At 41.8% G+C, this 26,080-nt stretch overlaps 1 protein-coding gene across 5 annotated transcripts in view; it reads right to left on the bottom strand.

Annotated features, from left to right (window-relative positions):
* fubp3 (far upstream element (FUSE) binding protein 3) overlaps positions 1–25,403 on the bottom strand; it is a 127,297-nt gene extending 101,894 nt beyond the window's left edge. For all 5 annotated transcript variants that reach the window (XM_080212434.1, XM_080212436.1, XM_080212437.1 and 2 more), the window contains exon 1: positions 25,269–25,403. In XM_080212434.1, coding sequence (XP_080068560.1) covers positions 25,269–25,379 — 111 coding nt within the window. In that variant the 5' untranslated portion in view covers positions 25,380–25,403. The remainder of the gene's footprint in view (positions 1–25,268) is intronic.
* Between the last annotated feature and the right edge of the window lie 677 nt (positions 25,404–26,080).

Here is a 26,080-nt window from a genome sequence, read left to right as displayed (position 1 = left end):
ATATAAATGCAAGTTGTTGTTGCTGTCTCAGCTCCTCCATCTACCGTATGCCATTTATTCTCTACCCTTTTGTTTGTGTGATTGATGAAAGAGGAACAGCTGATATTCATGCACCGGTCAGGTAGGCAGAAAAGTGACAAATCAAATTGAACCTGGAAAAGCGTGGAACAATGCATATGGGAAGACAAACAAGTCAAAGTAGAATAATACAGGGATCTTGGTGGTGCGTGTCCACAAATCTTATAGGTGACAGATTGATAAAGTGCTTATGGCAGTATATGAGATACTTTCCTTTATTAGCCATGATGTGGAGATGCTGGTGTTGGACTGGGAGAGGGCACAGTAATAAGTCCAACAAATTTATTTGGAATCACAAGCCTTCAGAGCAATGCTCCTTCATCAGCTGCGCTTTCAGGGCCCTGCTCCTTCACCTGATGGAGGAGAAACGCTGAAAGCTCATGATTGTAAATAAACCCATTAGACTTCAACCTGATGTTGTGAGACTTCTTACTGTTCCTTTCTTAGGTAAGACATAGAATAGGACAGGGAGGTCACGTTTAAACGGTATGAAACACTAGCTAGACTATAGCGAAGGTATTGCATAGAGTTTGGGCCTCCTCCTTACAAGGAGGATGTGGCTGCACTAGAGAGGGCACAAATGTGATTGAAGCAGATAATGCAAGGAATGAAGTTTCTTTAACCATGAGGTAGTATTGGATAGGCTGGAGTCGTTTTTGTTAGAACAGTGGAGACTGAGGGAAATTTAATCGAGTGTCTGAATTGTGAGGGGTCTACATAAGAATGGATAGAAAAGATCGACTTCCCTTAGCAAAGCAGCCAATAACCAGGAGTTAAAACCAGTGCCTCTGGTTAGAAAGTGAAAAAAGTTTACCACATCCAAAGGAATAATTTTGCTTGTTTAGGAAAAGCTGTGAAAAGATTCAAGCTGTTGAAATTTTTTCGACAGAACCTCCCAAACCTATCTCTTTACCAGCTGGGAAGTACGTTTACAGAAGGATTGGAGGGGAGCTGAGGGTAAATCTTTTCAACAGGAGAGAGGTGGAAGTCTGGAACTCACTGGCCCTGATTTTAGTGGTACAGTCACAGCTCGCAGAATGGCATTCCCTGTTGGCCTTGGGTGCGATCTTACAAGCCTCGGGCAGCCATGCAACTAAAACGAGGGCCAAGAGTGGCCAAGGCTGAAACACACACTGCATTTAGAACATCTTTGTATGTATTTAAAGTGCTGCAACCAACAGAATCAACAGCTAAAACATGGGATTAGGCTACTTAGCATTCTTTTCAGCCAACACAAATTATGGGCCAAATGGTTTCCCTTCTCCACTGTAATTTTTTCTATGCATAACATCTTGAATTCACCTCTATTGAATTTTATGTCCCATAGTTCAAAGTTTGTCTCGATACTTGGACAGTTCCTTGGCCGTTTGACAGCTGTTTATAATGCAGCATCTCAACTTCTGTGACAATGTGAGATGTGCCTTCAAGGTGGATTTCATAGCATCCCTGTTTGCTTCAACCAAGGAATAATTTTACTTGTTAGGGGTGGCACAGTGGTTAGCACTGCTGTCTCACAGCATCAGAGACCCAGGTTCAATTCCCAGTTTGGGTCACTGTCTGTACGAAATTTGCACAATTTCCCTGCGTCAACATGAATTTCCTCCGGGTGTGCCAACTTCCTCCTACAGTCCACAAGAAATGCTGGTTAGGTGCACTTGCCATGCTAAATTCTCCCTCAGGTACCGGAGTTTGGCGACTTGGGAATTTTCACAGTAACTTCACTGCAGAGTTAATGTAAGTCTACTTATGACTCATAAATAAACTTTAAGAATATCATGACTAGATTCACGGCTTCCCAAACCCACCACCTCTACCAAACAGGAGAAAGACAGCAAGAACACCCTCACCCTCAAGTCATATTGCACCTTGATGAGGACATACATTTTTCCCTCCTTAACAGAACTTCAGATCCACTTGCAAACATATCAACTGCAACCATTCAAGGCAGCTCACCAGCACTCTCTCAACAGTAATCAGGGATGGGCAATAAATGCTGGCCTTGCCAGGAGATGCTTTTTTTTTATTATTCATTTCTGGGATTATGGGCGCTACTGGCTGGCCAGCATTTATTGCCCATCCCTAGTTGCCTTTGAGAAGGTGGTGCTGAGCCATTTCAGAGGGCAGTTGAGTGTCAACCACTTTGCTGTGGCTCTGGAGTCACATGTAGGCCAGACCAGGTAAGGACAACAGATTTCCTTCTCTAACGAAGATTAAGAACATAAGAAATAGGATCAGGAGTAGGCCATCTAGCCCTTCGAGCCTGCCCCGCCATTCAATAAGATCATGGCTGATCTGAAGTGGCTCAGTTCCACTTTCCCGCCCTCTCCCCATTACCCTTAATCCCTTTGCCTACCAAAAACCTATCTACCCGCGTCTTAAATACACTTAGCAAGGTAGCCTCCACCACTTCAACGGGCAGAGAATTCCAGAGGTTCACCACCCTTTGAGTGAAGAAGTTCCTCCTCAACTCTGTTCTAAACTGCGCCCCCCCTTATCTTGAGGCTGTGCCCTCTAGTCCTGCTGTCCTTTCTGAGCGGGAAGAACCTCTCCACCTCTACCCTATCCATCCCTTTCATCATCTTATACGTCTCAATAAGATTCCCCCCTCATCCTTCTAAACTCTAACGAGTACAAGCCCAGTCTATACAGCCTCTCTTCACAGCTCAACCCCCTCAACTCCAGTATCAGCCTAGTGAACCTCACCTCATCAGATAAGTGAACCACATTCTATGAATGAATTTTTAAAAATCACAGGAACAAGCCAAATGTTTATTTAGTCCTGACGTTTGCTGGCAACCCCGCATTAGATGATCCACACTATTGTCATAACCCAAATATGACTATTTGGAGCGCTTTCCAACTGTGCTTCATTTGCTTCTTTCCACCCTGGAAAACACATGGGCCTTTTTTTATTAAAAACTACATCTCTTAAATTTTTCGCTCCAGTCCACAACCATCAGCAAAGAGATGGAAGATGTGGACAACAGTACTAGCAAGCGACACTTAGCAATAACTGACTCATATATACTCCATTTAGGTTCCACCAGGATTACTCTGCTCCAGACCTCATTACATCCTTGGACCAAACATGGAGAAAATATGACTGAATTCTGGAATGGCAGCATTTGACCAAGTGTAGCACCAAGGAGCCCTAACAAAACTGAAGTCAATGGGAATCAGGAGAAAATCTCTCCATTGGTTGAGTCATACCTAGCATGAAGGAGGTGATTGCAGTTGTTGGAAGCCAATCATCAGTGGCCCAGTGTAAAGCTGCAGGAGTTTCTCTGGATAGTATCCAAGGCTCAACCATCATTAGCTGCTTTATCACAAGGTCAGTAGTGGGGATGTTCATTAATGGTTGTAATGTTCAGCGCCATTCATGACTCCTCAGATAGTAAGGCAGGCTATGCACGCACAAACTAAACCCTGGACAACGCTCAGGCTGATAAGTGATAAGTAGCATTTGTGCCATTCAAGTGTCAGTTAATGACTATCAGCAACAAAAGAGAATTTAACCTTCCCCCTTAATGTTCAATAGCATTACCATCACTGAATTTCACATCAAGAACATCCTGGAGTTACTTTCAACTCAAAACTTAATTGGACGAGCTACATAAATACCGTGGTTGCGTGAGCAAATGAGGGGGTGAAAAGTCTGCAGCCAGTAACATCTTTCCTTACCCTTCCAAAGCCTATCCACCATCTACAAGGCAGGTCAGGAATGCGGTGGAATACTTTCCACTTCTGGATGAGTGCATCTTCAAAAGCACTCAAGCTCCTGAACACCAGCCAGAACAAAGCAGAGTGCTTGATCAACATCCCATCAACTACCTTAAATGTTCACTCCCTCCATCATCAGCATACTGTATACATCATGTACAAGATAGACTGCAACAACTCACTTCTTCTGACAACACCATCCAAACGCCTGATCTCTGCTACAAAGTTTATTTATCAGTGTTACAAGTAGACTTACATGAACTCTGCAATGAAGTTACTATGAAAACCCCCTAATTGCTATACTCCGGTGCCTGTTTGGGTACACTGAAGGAGAACTTACCATGGTCAATGCACCTAACCAGCATGTTTTTTAGACTGTGGGAGGAAACCAGAGCACCCGGACAAATCCACGCAGACATGGGAAGAACGTGCAGACTCTGCACAGACAGTGGCCTGAGCCGGAAAATGAACCTAGGTCCCTGGCACTGAGAGTTCTACCGTGCCAGTAGAAAAAGGACAGCAGACACTCGGAAAAACCATCCATAAGTTCATCTCCAAGCCACACACCACACTGACTTGAAACCATATTGCAGTTCCTTCATTGGGTCAAATCCTGGAACTCCCTTCCTAACCCTGTGGGTGTACATACACCAAATGGACAGCAGCAGTTTTAGAAGGCAGATCATCACCACCCTCAAGGGAGATTAGGGATGGACCTAGCCCATGATGCCCATTTCTCAGGGACAAATACATTTTAAAACTAGATATTGGTGTATAACAATTCCTGTGAATGAACAAAAAGCAATTTAAAAAATAAATATTAAACGTTCCAGAGGAGCACAAACTACATTTATCCTGACATACATTACATAATACAATATTTGACCCTAATCTATCAAACTTGGAGGAAGTTAACAGTGTAAAATAACCTCCCAATTGCTCAATAGGAAGTTATCGCCATTTCCAAAGGACCCCAGTAAATACAGAAATTCTTAGTGAACAGATGGATTAGTTTACAGAAATTGAGATACTGGAATCTTATAGGCGAAGATGAAATAAAGATTTAGTTCAGAGTTTTCTTCTGTCAAGGCCAGGTCTAACCTGCTTGCTGCGTATGCATATCAGCGCAGGCCCACCTCGTTCTGCCTGCTGCTTATGCGTTTATAGCCTAGGTATTTGACTTAAGTGTCACTTACTTTGTTCACTAAATATCTACCTAAATATAGCACAGAGGAAGAAAATCCTGATCGCTATATTCTGGCTTACAGGATACACAAAACGTAATGTGACCTCTTCAACTTCAGAGAGCCGGAATAAACAGACTGGGCCTTAGACTTATAAATTGGTCAGGTTTACTGAACAGCAAACCATGCAAATATAAATGCAGATTTACAAAGTGTTATTATTCTCCTCAGAATATGAAACATAAAATGTATTTCTGCTGCTCTAACACATCGTAAAACTCTGAAACTTAGCTACTAATGTGGCAGTTTGCTACGTTGTCACTAGCTCTCCTGATAACTGTGTCAGAATGATGCTGACTTAATAGCCCAAGTTATAATTTAAATTGTCTCCCAACTTCTCTGAAATGGTGCCACAATATTATGCTCACCCACAGGGACAGAAAGGACCTCTAATTAACATCTTACCTGAGTGACAGCCCCTCCAATAGTGCAGTATTCCCTCAGCATCGGTATTTTTACCGATTTATGTGAAGCCACATCAAATTTACATGAAGCCACATCCTAGCTCACTCAAACAACAGTACTACCGACTGAGCCATGGTTGATACTATCCAAATATTAGCACATTAAAACCTCTTTACTCCAAGATGCGCCCTACAGGCGTGGCTAACAGATGTTGCTCGCAGGTAACCATCATTTGTGTCTTTGAGGTGGCCTATAGTACTTACTGAAGAACAAAACATAAAAGGAATATATCAAATATAAACAAATTTCCACTGCACACCATAATGATGATAAAAGCGTGTCATCTTCATCCTTCAAGTTTAAGTAGGCTTACATTAACATTGCAATGAAGTTACTGCGAAAATCCCCTAGTTGTCACACTCTGGCACCTGTTCGGGTACACTAAAAGAGAATTTAGCATGGCCAATGCACCTAACCAACACATCTTTCAGACTATGAGAGGAAATTGGAGCATCCGGAGGAAACCAACGCAAGCATGGGAAGAACGTGCAGACTCCGCATAAGTGACCCAAGCCAGGAATCGAACCCAGGTCCCTGGTGCTGTGAGGCAGTGGTGCTAACCACTGTGCCACCCCAATGTGCTTGATTTGATTTATTGTCACATGCATTAACAGTGAAAAGTATTGGTTCCTGAGCGCTATACAGATAAAAACATACCGATCACAGAGAAGGAAACAAGAGTGCAGAATACAGATTTACAGTCATAGCTAGGGTGTAGAGAAATATCAACTTAATGCAAGTTAAGTCCATTCAAAAGTCTGACAGCAGCAGGGAAGAAGCTGTTCTTGAGTCGGTTGGTACATGACCTCACACAAAAAGTGAGACACAATGAGAAGTATCTTTGATTTAATGGCATTTAGAAAGTATTAAGAGCAGGGCAAGTATTAAAAAGAGATGGTCTTGCAATGGACAGGATAAGGGATTTAAAACTCAGCTGATGGCCAAAAAAAACAGCAAAGGGAGACCAGATGAATAGATTGCAATGTTTCTCTTGGGAGAATCAGCAATCTTAGCCTTCCCAACATTAAAGCGTAGAAAGCTCAACTCAGATTTGACGTTGGATCAGTGACACAGTGATGGTTATGGAGGAGGATATAAAAGGAAGTCTTGCATTTCTATAGAGCCCTTCAACGCTCAGGATATCCCAATGCATTTTACAGCCAGAACACTTAAAACATGGTCTTCGTTGTCACATAGGAAGAGTGACAGTCAATTTGCACACAGTAAGGTCCCACAAACAGCAATGTAGTAAATGATCTCTTATTTTTTAAAATACTGGTTGAGGGAAAAAGATTGCGCATCAAGGAGAACGCCCCTGTTCAGCTTTGAAATAGTGCAATGGGTTATTGGATGTTCACGAGGAATCAGATGGGGCCACGGCTTAAAATCTCATAGAAAAGGCAACAATTCCAACAGTTCACTGGAATGTCAGCTGAGATAATGCACTTTAGGGAGCACAATTTCAATCCATAATCTTTGGCAGAGGCAAGATGCTACCACAGAATCGTGACTCAGTTCTGATCAAGAGGCAGGGTTAAACATCAATATATCTCAGATGGGACAATGCCCAAAAATCTGCATGTAGGCAAAGAATAAGATGAAACCTTGGTGGATTACAGTGTCCTCCACTCTTACGTTCACTCAATAAATGTACCGGTATGAAACACCATACGAAACAAAACTCACATCAATTAGATTTCTATGCCACAGATTTGCATCTGATCTCAGTCTCTCAATTATGGCTATTGAAATAAAAATTCTCTCTCACCAGATCAGCAGAGTATCTCTGACCTTTTCTGTTTTTATTTCAGACTTCCAACATCAGCAGTACTTTGCTTTACTATTATGGAGATTGATGAATGTAAATCAGATGTTGGTCTCCAGGGAACCAAACTGCTTTTCCGTAACATTAAAAAAGCTGATGATGCAACAACAAACACGTGTTGAAAATGCGACAGAAACCTGTAAGTGACTTAGGCCCCACTGTACAGATATCAGTCCAAGGCCTACAGTAAAACCAGTCCCGCGAATCACAACAATTCAGACAATGGATTAGCAAAAAGCTGCATGGCCTATCCCCTGCAATAAAGCTCATTGCATCCAGGAAGAATGGCATTTTCTCCATGATAGCAGTTGCCTTGCTGCCTCAGACCCAGGTTCAATTTCCAGCTTGGGTCACTGTCTCTGCAGAGTCTGCACATGCTGCCCATATACACATGGATTTTCTCCAGGTGCTCTGGTTTCCTCCCACAGTCCAAAAGACATGCTGATTAAGTGCATTGACCATGCTAAATTCCCCCTCACTGTACCTGAACAGGAGCTGGAATGTGCTGACTAGGGGATTTTCACAGTAACTTAACTGAAGTGTTAATGTAAGCCTACTTGTGACGCTAATAAATAAACTAATAAACTAAACACAAGCTCGCATCAGACACAAATATGAAATTGATCACAACTTGGGTGCACCATCCTGACTGCTCACTCTAACAATTATGGACTATTTAAATTTCATTAAGGGCAACCAGGGTTTCTTGTAAGTTTCCAGTCATGAAGCTAAATACACCAACTGTGTGACTCACGGAAATGCCGATAGTAAGGTGACCCTGGAAATGAAGCAACTAATCTCATTTAGGAAGATTTAAAATGGTTGGTCATATCCTGACAGCTCAGTGCCAAACAGGGAATGCTGAAGTTTTCTCTACACTAGTAACAATCCTTACAAGAATTCATTTTGCATTTTCAAACAATGTGCCATGGGACTAGTGCTTTCCACAAGTTTTGGCAGGGCATATTTCCCCACATGAGCATGTAAACATTACATGTCCCAAAAAACCTTCAGGGTTTTGCTTTCAGACCCGAGATATTTAAAAACAAACATATAGACAGTGGTTCTAAAAGCCGTGGGAACCATGCTGATGCACCTGGGTTCATTGGGAAATCTCTCTACAGTATGCCAGGGTTCTAATAAAGCTTGGGGCCTTTCTGTACATAGTCCTCCACCTGCCCCAGGCTGCATAAGTCAGAGGAACAGGAAGAGGCTACTTAACCTCTGGCCTCCTTTCCACCGTTCTATCAGATAATAGCTTATTTGTGATTTAACTGAACATGTCTTTGCCCCATGTACCATAATACCTTTGGTGAACAAGAAACTATCAATCTCAGATTTAAAATTATTAGCATTAGAGTCATGTGTGGAAGAGAACCACAAACACAGAATCCCTGCAATGAAGTGGGAGGCCATTCAGCCCATTGAGTCTGTACTGATTAACCAAAGGAGCATCCCATCCAGACCCTACTCACGTAATCCCACATATTTACCTTGCTAATCTCCCTAATCTAAACATCTTGGGACATAAAGGAGCAATTTAGTATGGTCAATCCAGCTGACCCACACATCTTTGAAGTGTGGGAGGAAACCCACGTAGACACAGCAAACACGCAAACTCCACACAGAATCACTCAAGGCTGAAACTCTGGTGTTGGGTCTCTGGTGCTGTGAGGCAGCAGTACTAACCACTGTGCCATCCTTTCTACCACTCTTTCCTAACATCACTGCCGAAAAGTCTGCTTCAAATTTTTCAGGTGCATATAGTGTGGAAGCCTGCAGACCATGTAAGGCTGAAATAAACAATACTATTAAATTGTACATATCTCTAGTCATGATAACACATCTTGATATTGATTTAGGATTCATTCATTGAAGCACCAAGAACAAATGTACAAGTCAACCTATATTAAATCATTTATATCTGCACACATTTCTCTTTAGCTGGTTTCCTATTATAGACACCAATACTATATTTCTGATCTTATACTGCTATTTATATTGTTCTAACCCAGTAAAATGATGTGGCACAGCCTGGCATCCCATGACAAATCCCTAAAGCTCGATGGACTTGCTATGAGTACTAGTTTCACAAAACAGAAAGGCCTGAAGATGGTGGAAGTGGCAGTATCTGTGTGAAGCTCAGCAGTGACAAATCACTTTCCACAACAAGCCACGATCCTTGGTCATAATACGTACAGCAAAATGTATAAACATTGACAAATATCAGCATGTGCTGCTCTAAACAGAAAATCACCTCAGTGAGTACCCCAATACAAGGTGACCAGTAAACTTAAAAAAATTAAACTGTGCAAGTCACAATAAATTACAATCACGTTACAACCTAAATGTATCCACATTCACCAATATCCTTCACCAATTTTAAATTGAAGTTAAATTGTTAAAGCAAATACTACTTTCCAAAATATATCAAAACAATATGCAAAATACAAATGAGATGTAGAACAGATGGGCAATATATATAGTCTCACTAGTGACCACATAAAACTACCTCAAAATAACCACCAGAATACAAATGATTGCTTTATCACCCACCTTGAATGCCCGACTTAGAAACACTGTCAGAACAGGAACATTTCTCGCAATAGCTCTGAACAACCCTGCCCAGCAAGCACAACGTGCTATCTGCTCCACTCGTTACTGTGGGCAGTAGCAATAAACAGGAGCATGACATCCTGGTGAGTGATAGGGCTACGTTAAGATGATATCAGCTTACAAGGCACGTGACAGATATAAATATAAGCAGAAGTTCTGCTACTTTCCAAATTGGGCAATGCTCAAAGTTAGGTAAACAAACTATTTGTGCAGGTTGTGTTTGAAGTTTTTTCCCCTGTCATTAGCAAACTCATGGTTGAGAGGGGGAGAAAAAGAAACCAACAGAGACTGCGATGAGCTTGCTCCAATTTGGAGGGAATGGATTGCTTATTTAGATGGAGTTTTGATCACCTTAGATTTTAATCTTAGATAACCGATTAAGAGATAGGGTGAAATAGTTCACTGGCAGGGACAGATGACAAGCCTGGAAGCACAAATTCAACTCATTCGCCATATACTAATTGAAATATTGCTGCACTGGCGTTTTGAAAGTGCAATTCTTAACCAGTGTTGCAAATGAACAGCATGGGATTACAGGACTCAGGATGAAGTTGCACTAGGCAGCAAGCAAGAAGCCAACAAAAATGACTGATTTGCAGCAAAATATACTAAATCACAGTAGAATTAAGGTATGGGATCTTTCACAAAAGAACACCTGATGCCAATGAAGTTACCTTCACTTGCTCTAAACTGTTCTTGTGCCACTCCCTGTCTGTTTAAATAAAGTCAAGTAGTCTAAAGCTCCCAGATCAAATGGAATGCTTCAAAGTTTGCATCTAATAAATTTTCAACCACTACTCTCCAATCCAAACTCCTAAGGGAGCATACATGCTTCTAATTTCTTGCCATTGCAGCACAGTGACAGTTATTAGCACTGCTACCTCAGCACCAGGGACCCAATTCTTAGCTTGGATTTGCACATTCTCCGTGTCCTTTGGGTGCTCCAGTTTCCTCCTACAGTTCGAAAGACATGCTGGTCAGGTGCATTAGCCATGCTAAATTCTCCCTCGCCAGAGTGTGGCAACGAGGGGATTTTCACAGTAACTTTGTTGCAGTGTTAACGTACACCTACTTGTGACACTAATAAATAAACTTTATGTTCTACAAGGGCAGCTACTGAGAGGCGGGCAAGGAAGTAATGTAGCTTAGCTCTGACTTCTGCCCCTGAACAGGTAAGCATCAGCTCCCTCTGGTTACTTCCTCACAAATTAAATTCACAAGCACATTGTGAGAAATCAAGTTGTGTAGATCTGCTTCTCTCATTCTGTTGTATAGATCCAGTCTACATCTCCTTCGCTTTTGAACCTTACTTCCTTTGACACATCTTTTTCCTCCTGCTCCACCTAAACTTTGCTCCCAAATAATTTCCTTGTTCCTCTCCTCCCACTCTTTTATAGTGCTCTACAATATTTCCTAAAACTGGAAAAGGAGCAAACAGGAATCTGAAAAGATTATTAAAATTGAACTATTCCAGAACTTTAAGGCACAAAAAAAAACCTTGATATGGAAGTTTCAGAAACCTTCCCCATATCCTAAAACCCAAGATACACGTGCTCTTTATCCAACCATCTGCACTCTCACTATAAACTGCAACTACTATTCCACCAAGAACTGAAAACTGTTTATATCAAATATACCTCCCATCACACTGAAATGTGATAGCGCTTCATCCAATCAATTGTTGCTTCAATAGGTAAACATAGCAGCCATTTTGGTCATAGAAATCTCCCAATCACTAGATGAACGACCATACTGGTTGGGTGAGCAGTGTTTGGTACTTTGATATGTGAGTTTTCAAATAGGATCGTGGGCTCTTTAATGCTTACCAGGACAAAGTGAGCAAAGAGCCTAGGCTTCACGTCCTATTTGGAAAACAATACTTCCGACAATGAAACATTTGTCAGGAATGCACTGGAGTTTCAACTCAGAACATGACCTGACCCTGATATGCAGGATCTAACACCCAAACTTGTAACTCCAAGCACCAACCGGAGAGGAACTGAATAAACAAAAATAAAACTGTAGCTGATAATAAACTTTATATCTTTCACTTATCAAAAAACTATTTGCAGACAGTTTGAACATAATAACATTTCTCTCCATATTTTCAAATTATATCACAGCCTTGATCAGGAGTCCATAAATATGGAGCTCCAAAATTGTATACATGGGCTCTCAAAACAGTGGAAGCATGTCACTTTTGATACAATATCTTCCCAAAGTTATGGAGGGTGAAGCAAAAGATAGAGACAGAATTGGCGTCAATAAGAACTTGTTCTCATTTCACCTTTAGCAGAGCAACCTCCAAAGTCACTTCACAGGGGATTATGGGAGGTAGTCAAGACAAAACAAAGATTAGGAGTGATTCCAAGTTTGGTCAATGGGGAGATATTAAACCAGCCTCCCGCCCATTGACTCTTGTCTACACTTCTCGCTGCTTCGGCAAAGCGGCAAAATTAAGAACACTACACACCCGGACATTCTTTCTTCCACCTTCTTCTATCAGGAAAACATACAAAAGTCTGAGGTCACATACCAAACAGCTGCCAGACTTTTGAGTGGACCTACCTCGCATTAAGTTGATCTTCCTCCACACCTTAACTATGACAGTAACACTACATTCTGCACTCTCATTTCCTTCTCTATAAACAGTATGCTGTCCTACATAGCATGCAAGAATTTTCACTGTATACTAATACATGTGACAATAATTAATCAAATCAATTGATGTTTTGGAGAAGAGTGGTGTTTAACAGCAGGACCAGGTCACCATTGGAATACAGCAAGAGAAGGCCACTGAGCTTCTCATTTCTGTCCATCAGTTAGATCCTGACAGAATCTCAACTCCATTTACTGGTCTGGTTCTGTAATCTTAAATATCCTTACCCATAACGATCAGTTTTAAAATTTCCAAGCTGCAGAGGCTGAGAAAGAGAATTCCAGATTTCCACTGTCCTTTGTATGAATGGCAATGCGATGGGAAGGTGAGAACGCACAAGAAGCCAAAGTCAAAAAGAACACAATCAGCAAGGGGTCATTAGAGTTGGTTGAGGTTACAGATAGGAATGATTGAGACATCAGACGGATTTAAAGCCCATCAGGAATTCGAACTTTCAAACACTGACAGAGGTATGGACAAACTTTACTTCACTGGTGATAGGGGTTGAGAGACAATCAACTGGAGTAAATGAGTCACATGTGAAAAAACAAATGCCGCCATGGAAGGAAAATCCACCAAAACAAAACAACAGGGTGCAGCAGCTGTACCATCAGCCACCAACCTACGGCTCCAAAAATATCTTTGCAAACGGTGCACCATACTGTACAACATTTGCTGCACTGCATTAGACAGCTACAGAATGGTGGAGGTGACACAATCTTCAAAAATGATATTCAGGAGGAAATCAGATATTCGCACAATACAACATCCACCTTTTACGTGGAAGCTTCTAAAAGCTTTGCGGAAGCTTTAAATACACTCTTAAGGAACTGTATTCTTCCACTCCATGCACCCCGGACATTCTCTCTTCCACCTTCTTCTGTCAGGAAGAAGATACAGAAGTCTGAGGTCACATGCCAACCAACTCAAGAACAGCTTCCTCCCTGCTGCCAGACTTTTGACTAGACCTACCCTTATATTAAGTTAATCTGTCTCTATTCCCTTGCTTTAACTGCAACACTACATTCTGCGCTCTCTCCTTTCCTTCTCTATGAACGGTATGCTCTGTCTGTATCGTGTGCAAGAAACAATACTTTTCACTGTATACTAATACATGTGACAATAATAAATCAAATCAAAATTACTTTGACAAAGAAGTGGAAGGATTCACCATTTAAGCATTCATCAAGAAATTCTCAAATTATAATCCACCCTGCCAGTCTGGGATTTCTCAAAATGTTGTCATCTTGTTCAACGGCAAAAAACAATAGCACCTTCACCAGTATGAGGAACAAAGGGATACATATCTACACCAAGGTAAAAATTAAATCTCAATTGGCAGTTTTGCCAGCGAATGTCTGTATGATTGGGAATATGTATCCAGTCCAAAAGCCTATGTCAGAAAAGCGTATAGTGCGCAAGAAACAATACTTTTCACTGTACACCAATACATGCGACAATAATAAATCAAAATATCCGACACCATCAACCCTATTTAATTTTCTTTGTATTCCCTCTTGAATCTATATTCATTGCAAACTCCATGGTTCTGTCTGGCTGCCTCTCTCAATCCTTATGCCACAATTTCTATCTTGGCCTCCTGGCGATGGAACCAAAGAAAGTGAAAAATGTTTCTCTGGACCAATTTTAAAAATTTCAAGACAATGAAAGGAATATTGAAGTTCGTTTCAATAAACAATTTCCCACAAAGTTAGATTGATCTGCCAAGTGCACGTAGAAGGAAGTGGTGGTTTATGAAAAAATAAACTATTGCATAGAGAAGGGCTACCAATGTGAATAGTATGAAGGTACACTAGTGTTTGACACTTCTGTACAGCAATGAAAGTGAAGCAATTTCCTCTTTAAACTGCAAGTTATTACAAATGTAAGATATTTTCATTACTATCAAGCAGAAAACTCAAATCTGGGACGGGGTGGGGGGCACAACAATCCCGATGATCAAAAGTGCACCATCCAGAAATGACAAGTTTAGAAACATTCCCACATGCAACACACTGAAATCTACCAAACTGTTGTTTCCGGTCATTTGCCGTTAAACTAACCAGAATCACCACCATTCCTGATGACCAATGTCCAGGAATTCTTCACTGATATACATAGGATCAACGTACAATCCAGGATGGATACTTTTCTTCAGTCAGTGTGAGCTCATCAGCTGAAGAAAGCTCCCCTAATAAACTGTCAGAGTAGAGATTTAACTTGGCAGTTCTCCAGCAAGCTGTTATCCAATATTTTAAACACGGACACCTTGAGGACCTTCACTGAGTATTACAAACACCATTCAACTGAATATGTATGACTACTGAATAAAGTATTAATGCTAAAATAGCAACTGAAGGACAGCGTGAGGATTACGCTATAATTTCACCTTCAATGCCCCAATCCTCCTGACCACAGGCAGGCAGACAAGAACCTTTAAATAAGCCTCAGTGAGAAAATAGCATGCAATGTTAACTAATTTTAATCAGTCTCGCTAAAAGAAAGCTGAAACTGAGAGAGGGAGATTGAAGACAGGGCAGTGATAACTATATCCTGTACAAGACGTTCACACATTACTATAAACCTTTGTCCGGTTGATCCAAACTAACTCACTCTCAAGCTAAATTCTAACGTGAAGATTTGGGAAAGGTTACTCATTTCCAATGATTCCATTACACCTTAATTTCAAGGTCACTTGAATGGAGGAAAAGGCTAGTCCTCTTGGCTTGAAGCTGGGAGTACGTTAAAGTAATCTGGCCCCTATGGTACATGACTAGGAAGTGGGCTCATGCATGCAGCTGAAAGCAAAAAAGGAAAACATTTGATCCCACAGCACTAGAATGCTCTGCACAGAGAAAAATCACCTAAAAATAGAAACAAGGCAGCAAACTGTAAAAAAAAAGTTAGAAAAAGAGTCATAAACAACACGAGCAAAACTCTTCAGATAACAGCCATAACCAAAACAGATCAGATTACAGCCTTATACTATTAATGGCCTGTGATTTGTCATAATACATACTAACATCAATGTGGAAAGCTTTTACACTCCTACTCCTCCTCTAACGGAAGTGATGACTTCCTGGGAGGACACAGTTCCACTGGAATCTCCAGTAACTTGTCCAAGTACTCAACAGAACACTTGATAGAAGCATTCATAGTCTGTGCGGTCCCAGAAGGTAACACGGTTTTTACTCCTGGATCAGTGATCTAAGTCCATATACGATTCCAGCATAGACCAGTACGAATCATAGAATCCTACAGTGCAGAAGGAGGCCATTCAGCCCTTGGGTGCACCGACCACAATTCCACCCAGGCCCTATTCCTGTAACCCTATACATTTACCCTAGCCAGTCCCCCTGACACTAAGGGGTAATTCAGCATAGCTAATTCATCTAAGCCACATCTTTGGAGTGTGAGAGGGAGTCCTTGCAAAGACGGGAAGAGTGTGCAAACTCCACACAGACAGTGACCCCAAGCCGGAATCGATCCCAGATCCCTGGCGCTGTGAGGCAACAGTCTAACCACTGTGCCACCTTGATGCAAGAGAGATGTGGAGCTCTGGCTGCAACTGTTCTATTCTGCTAAGACAGTTGAAGGATAGTACGAGAACCAACCTTTACTCAGTCTCACAGTTATTTACAGAGTGAAGCATTACAAACATACATCTCCTAACCCGACTACACACAGCTTCAACAAGCATCTCTCTGTGCTCAAATGAAATCCCAATGAACACCCTCCAGCTGCACATAATGATATACAATGGATACAAAGTTCCCACCCACTCCTAACATAGGATATCTAAATTAATTTCACTTATTAGATATATACACCAAGGCAAACATGCACCATAACACATTTTGCACAGCTAATGTGGTGAAGTTTTAAATTATTTTTGCTTCAACAAGTAACAAGACATTTACCTAGTGGAGTCAAAATATACAAAATAATACAGATAATACAAAATGATATCCACACCAAAATGAGTTGTGATTGCAATGTGAACATTTTACATTAAGAGTTATAGGGAAATATCAGTACATACAATTTATACAAGGCACATACACACATTTTAGGCTATAACCACCTAAAGGAGTTTGGAATTGAATCATTAAATACACAAACTATTTGCAGCTATCATCTGAATCCCAAAGGAGATTATGGCCCTGATCACTCGTATATCTACCGCTTGCAATATTCTAGGAAGGTCACGAGGTAGATTTATTCTGTCTTGATCCGGTAAGTAGAAAGAAAATATTGGAGCTAATTATCCCCTTACTATAGAACGTGTGTCCAAGAGCAGCAATTCTTTAGCTTGTCAAGTGAACTGGATTCTGAATCTTTGTTTTATATTGTCATTCGCATGAATGAGATTTGATTTATTCTCAGGATGATGCTGCACATCTGCCTCATTTTTGAGCTGTTCTCACTGAGGACATGAATTCTATGCAAAATATTTAAGCAGTACAGAGCTGGCCACAGGGAGACAATGGCATTGTACTAATGTCACTGGACTAGTTATCCAGAGATCAAGGCTAATGCTCTGGGGACACAGGTTCAAATCCCTTCACTGCAGCTGGTGAAATTTAAATACAAATCAGTTAAATTTGGAATATAAAGCTAGATTCAGTAATGGTGACCATGACTGTAACTATCAAGTATAAAAACTCATGGTTCAGTAATGTCTTTTAAGAAAACAAATCTGCCATCCTTATCCAGTCAGGCCTACGCATGGCTCCAGACTAACAACAGTGCGGTGCCTCTTATCTGCCCTCTCTAATGGCTGAGCAAACCACTCAGCCCAAGAACAATTAGTAAATAGGCAACAAATATAGGCAGCGCCAGCAACACATACATCCCGTGAAAGACAGCGGCTGTCTCAACAACAAAATCATTCACCATTGCCTCAAGACCCAGTAAAGAAAAATGGTCATGTCTGCTGTTGTATTAAGGTTAAAGCATTGGTGGGACACAGTTGCAGGAACATTATACTAGAACCACACCCGGGCAAGAGAATTTAGAAAACCATCATTTAGCTACTGCAGATTAAAAGGGGACAGAATTATTTTGTAAATATCCTGTTTGCCAATGTCCTGTCTGAAATCATCTGACTCGTGCAGTACTCAACGACAAGAAAATCTCAGCCGGTCTCTGATTCATACACACATACGCATTCAGTACAGGTAAACATTCCTACTTGAATAAATCTACAACCAGCCTGGCCTTCAGATACCAGCATACATTTAGTTGAAGGTACACCGGATAAATCACTGCTCCAATCACATCCACCACTCCAGCTATCATTAATATACAGCCTGCCAGTGAATCACCAGTGCGGCAGAATAATTTAGGCTGGACAATTTTCCATCACACAAAATTATGTTAAGTAATCATGAAAGACATTCTACAGGTATGCCATCAGCAGAGTATAGACTCATAGAATCCGTACAGGTGGTGGCCACTTGGCCCAACCACAATCCCACCCAGGTCCTACTCCCATAACAACATGCATTTACCCTGCTAATCCTCCTGATATTAGGGTCATTTGAGCATAGCCAATCAACTTAACTCGCACATCTTCAGGCCGTGGGAGGAAACCAGAGCACCCAGAGGAAATCCATGCAGATACAGGGAGAAAGTGCAAACACCACACAGACCGTGACTTGAGCCGGAATTGAACCTGGGACCCTGGCACTGTGAGGCAGCAGTGCTACCCACTGCACTGCCAGTGGACACGAATATACACAAGTGCTTCCTCATCTCCCTCTGCTCTACCCCGGATAAAGTTCAGAGTTGGAATCCTCCGTAGTAGCACCATAACAGATCTGAAGTACTTGAAAATAAATGAATAAAATCTATAAAAATCAAATAAATCCTTCTTGAGAACTTAATTTGTGTAGAGACAATTCAGGGCAAAGAGATTTTTTTTTTAAATCTTGCACAGTTTGTGAATAATGCTAATGTCTCGTGACTTGAGCCTCCCCATCACATAAGCACAATAAACTGTTCTGCTTTGTGTGGTGGCCTGTCTCCAAATCTCAGGATCCGTTTTTTACATTAGTGGAGTCCAAGGAAGGAAAAACCCAGCACCAGAAAATGCAAAGGGATAAGCACCCAAGCCACTCCGATGCACTTATCAGTTTGCTACTGTTAAATACAAGAGAGAATAACTGCAAAGCCCAACTGGTTGAGGATCTGATTTGTAACTTTAAAGAATCTGTTCCAATTCAATGATATTAGAAATGTTCCAGGTCTGGTCAACGTTGGATAAGCTAAGGCACCACCATAGGTGCGTCTATTGCTGAAGGACAATAAGTAAGGGGGTCTTGCAATTGCTCACTGCAAAATCTGCACGTGGACACCAGTATGGATAGAATCGGACACAGCAGCAACACATCCAAGAGTGCCGTGACCAGTCAACACTCACTATTTCCACCCACATCCAAACTTCGATAACTTGGATAAAAACCAGCAGAATTCTCAGCAATGAAACTATAGCCAATCTAGTGTCAACATCATCAGGAAATGTGGAGGATATATATAAAAAAAATCACAAATAGGCTTACATTAACACTGCAATGAAGTTACGGTGAAAATCCCCTAGTCGTCACACTCTGGTGCCTGTTGCGGAAAATTAAAGGAGAATTTAGCATGGTCAATGCACCTAACCAGCACGTTTTTCAGACTGTGGGAGTAAATGGAGCAGAAATGGGGAGAACGTGTAGATTCCACATAGGTAGTGGTCCAAGCCAGGAATTGAACCTGGGTCCCTTTCCCCATGAGGCAGCAGTTCTAACCACTGTTCCACAAGAGATGATTCACCCAATACTTTAAAATTTTATGGTGGAAGAAATTCTACCTGCACTGATGTGGAGTAGAAAGTGTGGAAGCAAATGCTGGCCAGACCTGACTATTACACCAAAATTATTAATTATATGATAATATTTGTATCAGACTGTAGAGTCAACGTAGAAAAAAATGTCAATATAGTTACTAAAAACAAATTTTAAAAAAGAATTATGCTGCAGCAGTTACATACAAGGTCGAAGTGATTGCATTAAAAGAATGTAACCTTTATTTAAACATGTACAGTACTTGCTTAACATATGGGTTCCTTTTAAGCAAACATTGTTTAAATATGAGGTTAGATTGTGTGAAATGAGCCAAGATTCTCGTGTTAAGAGTAAGCGGCTATTATTGGAGGGTTTGACAATGTGGATGCTGAAAGGCTGGTTCCTTGGTTGAGAATGTCTAAAACGAGAGCGTCAAAGTCAGGATAAGGAGTCAGTCATTTAGGGTTGAGCCGCGGCGAAATTTCTGCATCCAAAGGAATTCTCCATCTCAAAACGCCGGGTGGACAGCCTCTGAGTACATTCAAACCTGAGACTGAAAGGTTGAGGTTGAATCATGAGGTATGGGATATTGGAGCAAAGGCTGAAGATCAGATTTGATCTAACTGAATGGTGAAGAGGTTCAAAAGACACATTGCCTGTCTTGATATTCCATATGCTGCGAACAGAAAAACAACTTTCCCTATTTTGAATGACCCAAGAAGTTGTCTCTCCAACAATCTACAAATCCAATTTTATTCCCACATTCAAGGCACCAAAACAAGTGCCACTGAAAATGACCCACAAGCTGCAGTATTTTCAGAACTATTTTTAATATCAAGAACACGGGAGGGGAGAATTTTCACTGTTGCACACTTCGCGGTCAATGACTATGGAGACAATAGTAAGGAGGAGAGAGATAGGTTTTTAATTACTCGAGAGATGGGTTGCACAGTAGTTAGTACTGCTGCCTCACAGCACCAGGGACCCGAGTTCAATTCCTGGCTTGGGTCACTGTATAGAATTTGCACATTCTCCCCATGTCTGCACGTGTTTCCTCTGGTGCTCTAGTTTCCTCCCACGGTCCAAAGATATGCGGGTTAGGTTGACTGGTTATGCTAAATTGCCCCAAGATGTCAGGGGGACTGGCTAGGGTAAATGCATGGGATTATGAGGATAGAGCCTGGATGGGATTGTGATCGGTGCAGATTCGATGGGCTGAATGGTCTCCTTCTGCATTGTAGGGATTCGACGATTCTAAGAAGGGTTAAAGGGAGTGGGCAGGAAGATGGAGATGAAATCAGCCATGATCATATTGAATGGCACGAAGCAGGCTTGAGGGGTTGAATTTCCTACTCCTGCTCCTCATTCTTATGTTCAAGATTTGATCCTTAGAGAGGATTTTGAAATGCACAATACCATACCAAACTACAAGAAAATGTAGACCTCGCCCCCCACTTGTATATAAAATTTAAATTAATTGATAAAGAAACAGTATCACTCCTCAATGTACTATCCATTTGCTGATTAAGCTTTAGCAGCAATACTGAAAACACAATAAAACAAGTGCTACAGCAACACAAACTGAAACTCAAAACTGCTTCATTTAAAGTATTATCTTGGTTTGGTTAATGAAGCAAAAACAAAAATACACTGCTAAAGGACTCTGCCAAATCCAGCCATAATCCACAAAGCCTTTCCATTACACACCAAGCCAAACCGGACCAATCCCCAATCAAGCATAGATTAAGAGCATCGGACTACTCACAAGGACATTACTGCACTGCGAAACACCAAACGTGAAAAACCAACAACTCAGTCATCACTTTTCATACATCACCCAAGAAAAGCAAATGGCTCTCTCATTAGACACATTGTACAGGCTATAACGACACAATGCATGTGCAAAGCATACATAAAACTGCAAAGAAACCTAAAAATGGATATTTTGATGGTGATTAAAAGACACTGATTCACATCAGGATGCAGGCTGGTCAGATGACATATGACATATTTAAATTTGATTATAACCTTCCCTTGAGCCCGAGGATAATTTAACATTTGATTACTTCAAAATATGTATTTGGTAGAGCGGGGTAATGCTTCGTTCAATCATCCTTTGCTGTAGTGACTGATGACTTGCTTGTTCCATATACTGAGGCCTAAGCACTACAAGATTAAATCAAGTATCAATACTAGATGCCAGGGAAGCAATACATTCCATATCAGTTCTCAACAGAATAGATAGCAGGGAACAATTACGTGGCAGCAGAAAACATCCTAAAAGACGGGTGACAAATTCATACAACGCAACTTCAGATAGTGCAGTCAAGTTGATTTGAAAAATGCATTTTGCACATAGCTTACAATGATTCTTGTTAGCACTGCTGCCTCGCAGCGCCAGGGACTCAGGTTTGATTCTCGGCTTGGGTCACTGCCTGTGTGGAGTTTTCATGTTCTCCCCATATCTGCATGGGTTTCTCTCTGGGTGCTCCTGTTTCCTCCCACAGTCCGAAAGATGTGCTGGTTAGGTGTACTGGCCATGCTAAATTCTCCCTCAGCGTACCCGTACAGGCGCCGGATTGTGGCAACTAGGGGATTTTCATTGTAACTTTAGTGCAGTAAGCCTACTTGTGACTCTAATAGATAAACCTTTGCAAATGTTGCAAGAAGAGAGGGCCATGGTGACACCAAAATCCTTGCGGTTTGAATTTTTGAGGCACCAAATCATAATTTTTTGTTGGCAAATAGGTGATGGATTGTACAAGCATGAAAAAGACTCAAAACTAGGGTATAATCTCAATTGAATCAAGGGCACTCACATGAACCCAGAGGAATAGACATCACCTTCAATTTGCCTAAAATGAGTTCTCTTTCAAGACAAGTAACAAGATATTCAAGCAACATATTTTACTGAAACAAAACTGCAGCTATGCAATCACATCCAAGCATGTACTCTTAATTAAGTGCACAAACGAATGAAGGGAGCCAAATAAAGCGGCACAGATCTACTTAATCAGCAATGGTCACTGTGATAGTCAGCACTGACACATGACGTCCACATGGAATAATTAAATGATTGATTGTTGACTATGAGATGGAAGACGGTTGATATAATAAACCATAACTTTAAGGCATTAGGCTTTCAAACTGGCCCCTCATCTCCAAGAGCACAATGGGAAACTGATGGGGTATCCCTTAAATTTTGGTCAATATTACAGATTTCTGTAGTGTTCTCTATTTGACAACTTCATGGCTGCTTTTACAAAATTAATAATAAAACTAAAACTAAAGGCATTCCCTTTCTCTTGGTGCCTGAAGCTTCTAAAAGTTCAGCCAGGGGTTCCAGATGGGAAACCAGTAAAGGTTTCCATTGCTTTAACAGTTTGGAGAACTCTTTTTGTGATTAGTCTTTCAGCCAAGCAACTGATAATCCTGCTGTCAGGAATGAAGAACTTTAGCTGAGGACAGACGGGAACATAGGAATTAGCAGAAGTTGGCAAATTCAGTTCTTCGTGCCTGCTCCACCATCCAATTAGATCATGGCTGATCTCTCCCTGGTCTCAAATCCACCTGTTCCCTATATCCCCTTATCCCTTTTTTTTATTAGAAATATATCTATCTCCTTCTTGGAACCATTCAACGATTCAGACTCCACCACACTATGGGGCAGCAAGTTCCACAATTTCATCACCCTCTGCAAGAAGTAGTTCCTCCTCATCAGAGGTTTAAATCTGTCACCTCTCAACCTACACCTGTGACCTCTTGTTTGAGATTGCCCCATCAGAGAAAACATGTATTCCCCACTTACTTTGTCAATCCCTTTTAAAATTTTATATACCTCGATCAGATCCCCTCTCATCCTTCCGAACTCCAGTCAAGCTAAATCCAAATTGTTTAATCTCCCTTGATAGGCTGGGATTGCTTTCTTTGCAACAGAAGAGCTGAGGGGAGATTTAATCAAGGTGCATAAAACAGAGTCTGGACAGAGTCTGGACAGAGTAGATAGGAAGGCTTATGTTCGCTACCAGTCAAAAAGCAGGGTGCAGCGATATTAAAGCAATTGGTAAAAAGATCAGATGGGAGCAGAGGATAAACTTCTTCACCCAGGTGGCAAGGGCCTAGAACTCACTGGCAGAGAGGATGGCAAAAGCAGAAAACTTTGTTGCATGTAAAAAATATTCAGATATGAAACAGGTGCCGCAAAGTGCAGGACTATGGAATACGGGCTTGCAAGTGGAATAATTATTTGTCAGCCAGCACAGGAATGAGGGGGCAAGAAGTCTATTTATCCATCTTTAATGTCTTAAAACGTGAGAGAATTCAGTCTATAGCTATTATGTACAGATTTTGAAATTTGGATTTCAAGGAATGGTACTTGTTGGCTCACTACAGTAACTAGTTTATTACTACAAGATCAAAACACAGCTTACTCATGTAATATGTCATTTCAAAACTGAAGACTCACCACAAGTGTAATCCTACTCATTAAATAGGAGATGCCAATCTTAAGTGATAGGCACTTAACTTTTACATCAAGTAAGACTCCATTTATTTAATGATCTGATCGCTGACCCAGGTCTCCAAGTATTCAGAAAACTCAGTTCCTCCCTTCAAAGTGCCCAAGCACATCCAATAACTGCAAAGCATGCATGTACATTATCCCATCCTAAATGCTGATTATGAAATGTGAAGAACATCGGTCCTAAATTTGTCTTGTACCAATGTCAAAAGCTCAGTAGAATTGCTACAAATGACGCACAAATTTTTGCTCTCTACATAAGGCTGAACGTAATAACCGGACAAACTTTCTCTCTCCTACTTTATTCTGATCAGGGAACTCTTTTCATCAAAATCAGTGATAACCAGATCAAAACTCAAGACAAATTTCAAGGAGGCAGCACAATGTATAAACAGTGCACAGCGACTGTGCCCGCAGATTCAAAGGTCAAGTCCACCAAAATGGAAAACGATGTTCTGATCTCAGGTATGAGCACAGCAAAAGTGACTGCAGATGTCTGCATTTTCACAACACAGATATAAGTTGCTGCAGGTGCTTTAGTATGGAGGTGTTGAGGAGGACATTATTCATAGTGCAGGCTACTGTCAAAAAACCCCACCTGAAGTTTCAAACTCTATTGAAACCTGCTGTAGCGTGGTGTCTCAGTGGTTAGCACTGTTGCCTCACACTGTCAGGAACCTGGGTTCGATTCCCAGCTTGGGTCACTGTCCATGTAGAGCCTGCACATTCTCCCCATGTCTGCGTGAGTTTCCTCTGGTTTTCCCTCTCAGTCCGAAAGATGTGCTGGTTAGGGTGCGTTGGTGATGTTAAATTCTCCCTCAGTGTACCCGAACAGGGCACTAAAGTGTTCTGACTAGAGGATTTTCACAGTAACTTCACTGCAGTGTTAATGTAAGCCTACTTGTGACACGAATAAACTTTGAAAAACTGTACAGTGGAATGAATGGCCTGATGTGGGAGATTGCAGAGCTGGGGAGGGTGGCAGGGTTCAGGGAGCTGATTTGGAGGGAATCGTGAAGGAGTCGAGCTGATACCTGACGCCCAAGTGGGGTTCCTTTTTTTCTGGAGGGACAGGGGTATCAGCTGTCCCTGAGCCCCGGGGTGTCTTGTCCCCCTCTCTCCCTGTGAGGCAGTAGAGGAGAGGGGAAGGGAGGAGAGGGGAAGGGAGGGGAGGGGGCTGCAAATGGAGGCGGCTCCGGCCCGCCACCACAGGCTTCTCCTCCAGCCGCCACCTCTACTCCCGCTCGGAGAGGGAAGCTCGGGAAAGGGCCGGGCCGCCGGGGGGAGGAGGGAGGGGGGATTTCTCCTTTACCTGCCGCGCCCTCTGCAGCGCGTCGGCGAAAGCTTCCACTTTGGGTACGGGCGAGTGACCGGCGCTCAGGCCGAGCGCCGCCGGGGTGAGGATGCTGCCATACTCCGCCATTGCCGTGCCTCAGAGAGAGCATGCTGGGAAAGCGGAAGCGGAAGCTGCGTCCCCGCAAAGGCCGCGTGAGCCTCTCGCGAGATCTTGGCGCCGCTTCGGCGGATAGGCCACTTTCCCGGTGACCTCACTCCCGGCGGCCAACGCGCCGCGCTGCTGCACCCACTTCCGGTAAACTCCATCAAACTCTTAAAAACTCTCTCAAACCCTATCAATATCAAACTCCCTCAAATTCCCCGAACTCTTTTAAATACCCTAAACTCTCCGACCTCTATCAAACTCCCTCTAATACTCACAAACTATATCAAACTCCTTCAAATTCCCTCAAACTGTCCCAAACTCTATCAAACTCCCTCAAACAATATTAAACTCTCTCAACTACCTCAAGATTTTTGAACTCTATCAAACTCCCTCAAATACTCCCAAACACTCTCAGACTCCCTCAAAATCACCAAACTCCCTCAAACACTCTCAAACTGTTCAAACTCTCTCAAGTTCTCCTAACTCCCTCAAATTCTATCAAACTTTCCCTCATACACTCTCAAACTCCCTCAAACACCCTCAAACTCTCCCAAACTGTCTCAGCCTAGCCAAACTCCCTCGAACTCTTCAAAACTTTTTCAAAGTCCTCTCAAAACTCACTCAAACGCCATCAAACTCTCCTCAAATTCTCTTTAATCTTTCCAAAACTCTGAAACTTTCTC

The sequence above is a fragment of the Carcharhinus amblyrhynchos genome, chromosome 25 (genome assembly GCF_965287045.1).
Source record: "Carcharhinus amblyrhynchos chromosome 25, sCarAmb.v2.hapA, whole genome shotgun sequence".
Lineage (NCBI taxonomy): Eukaryota > Metazoa > Chordata > Chondrichthyes > Carcharhiniformes > Carcharhinidae > Carcharhinus > Carcharhinus amblyrhynchos.
The sequence above is the reverse complement of the archived record's forward strand: the minus strand, read 5'-3'. Positions and strand labels throughout refer to the sequence as shown.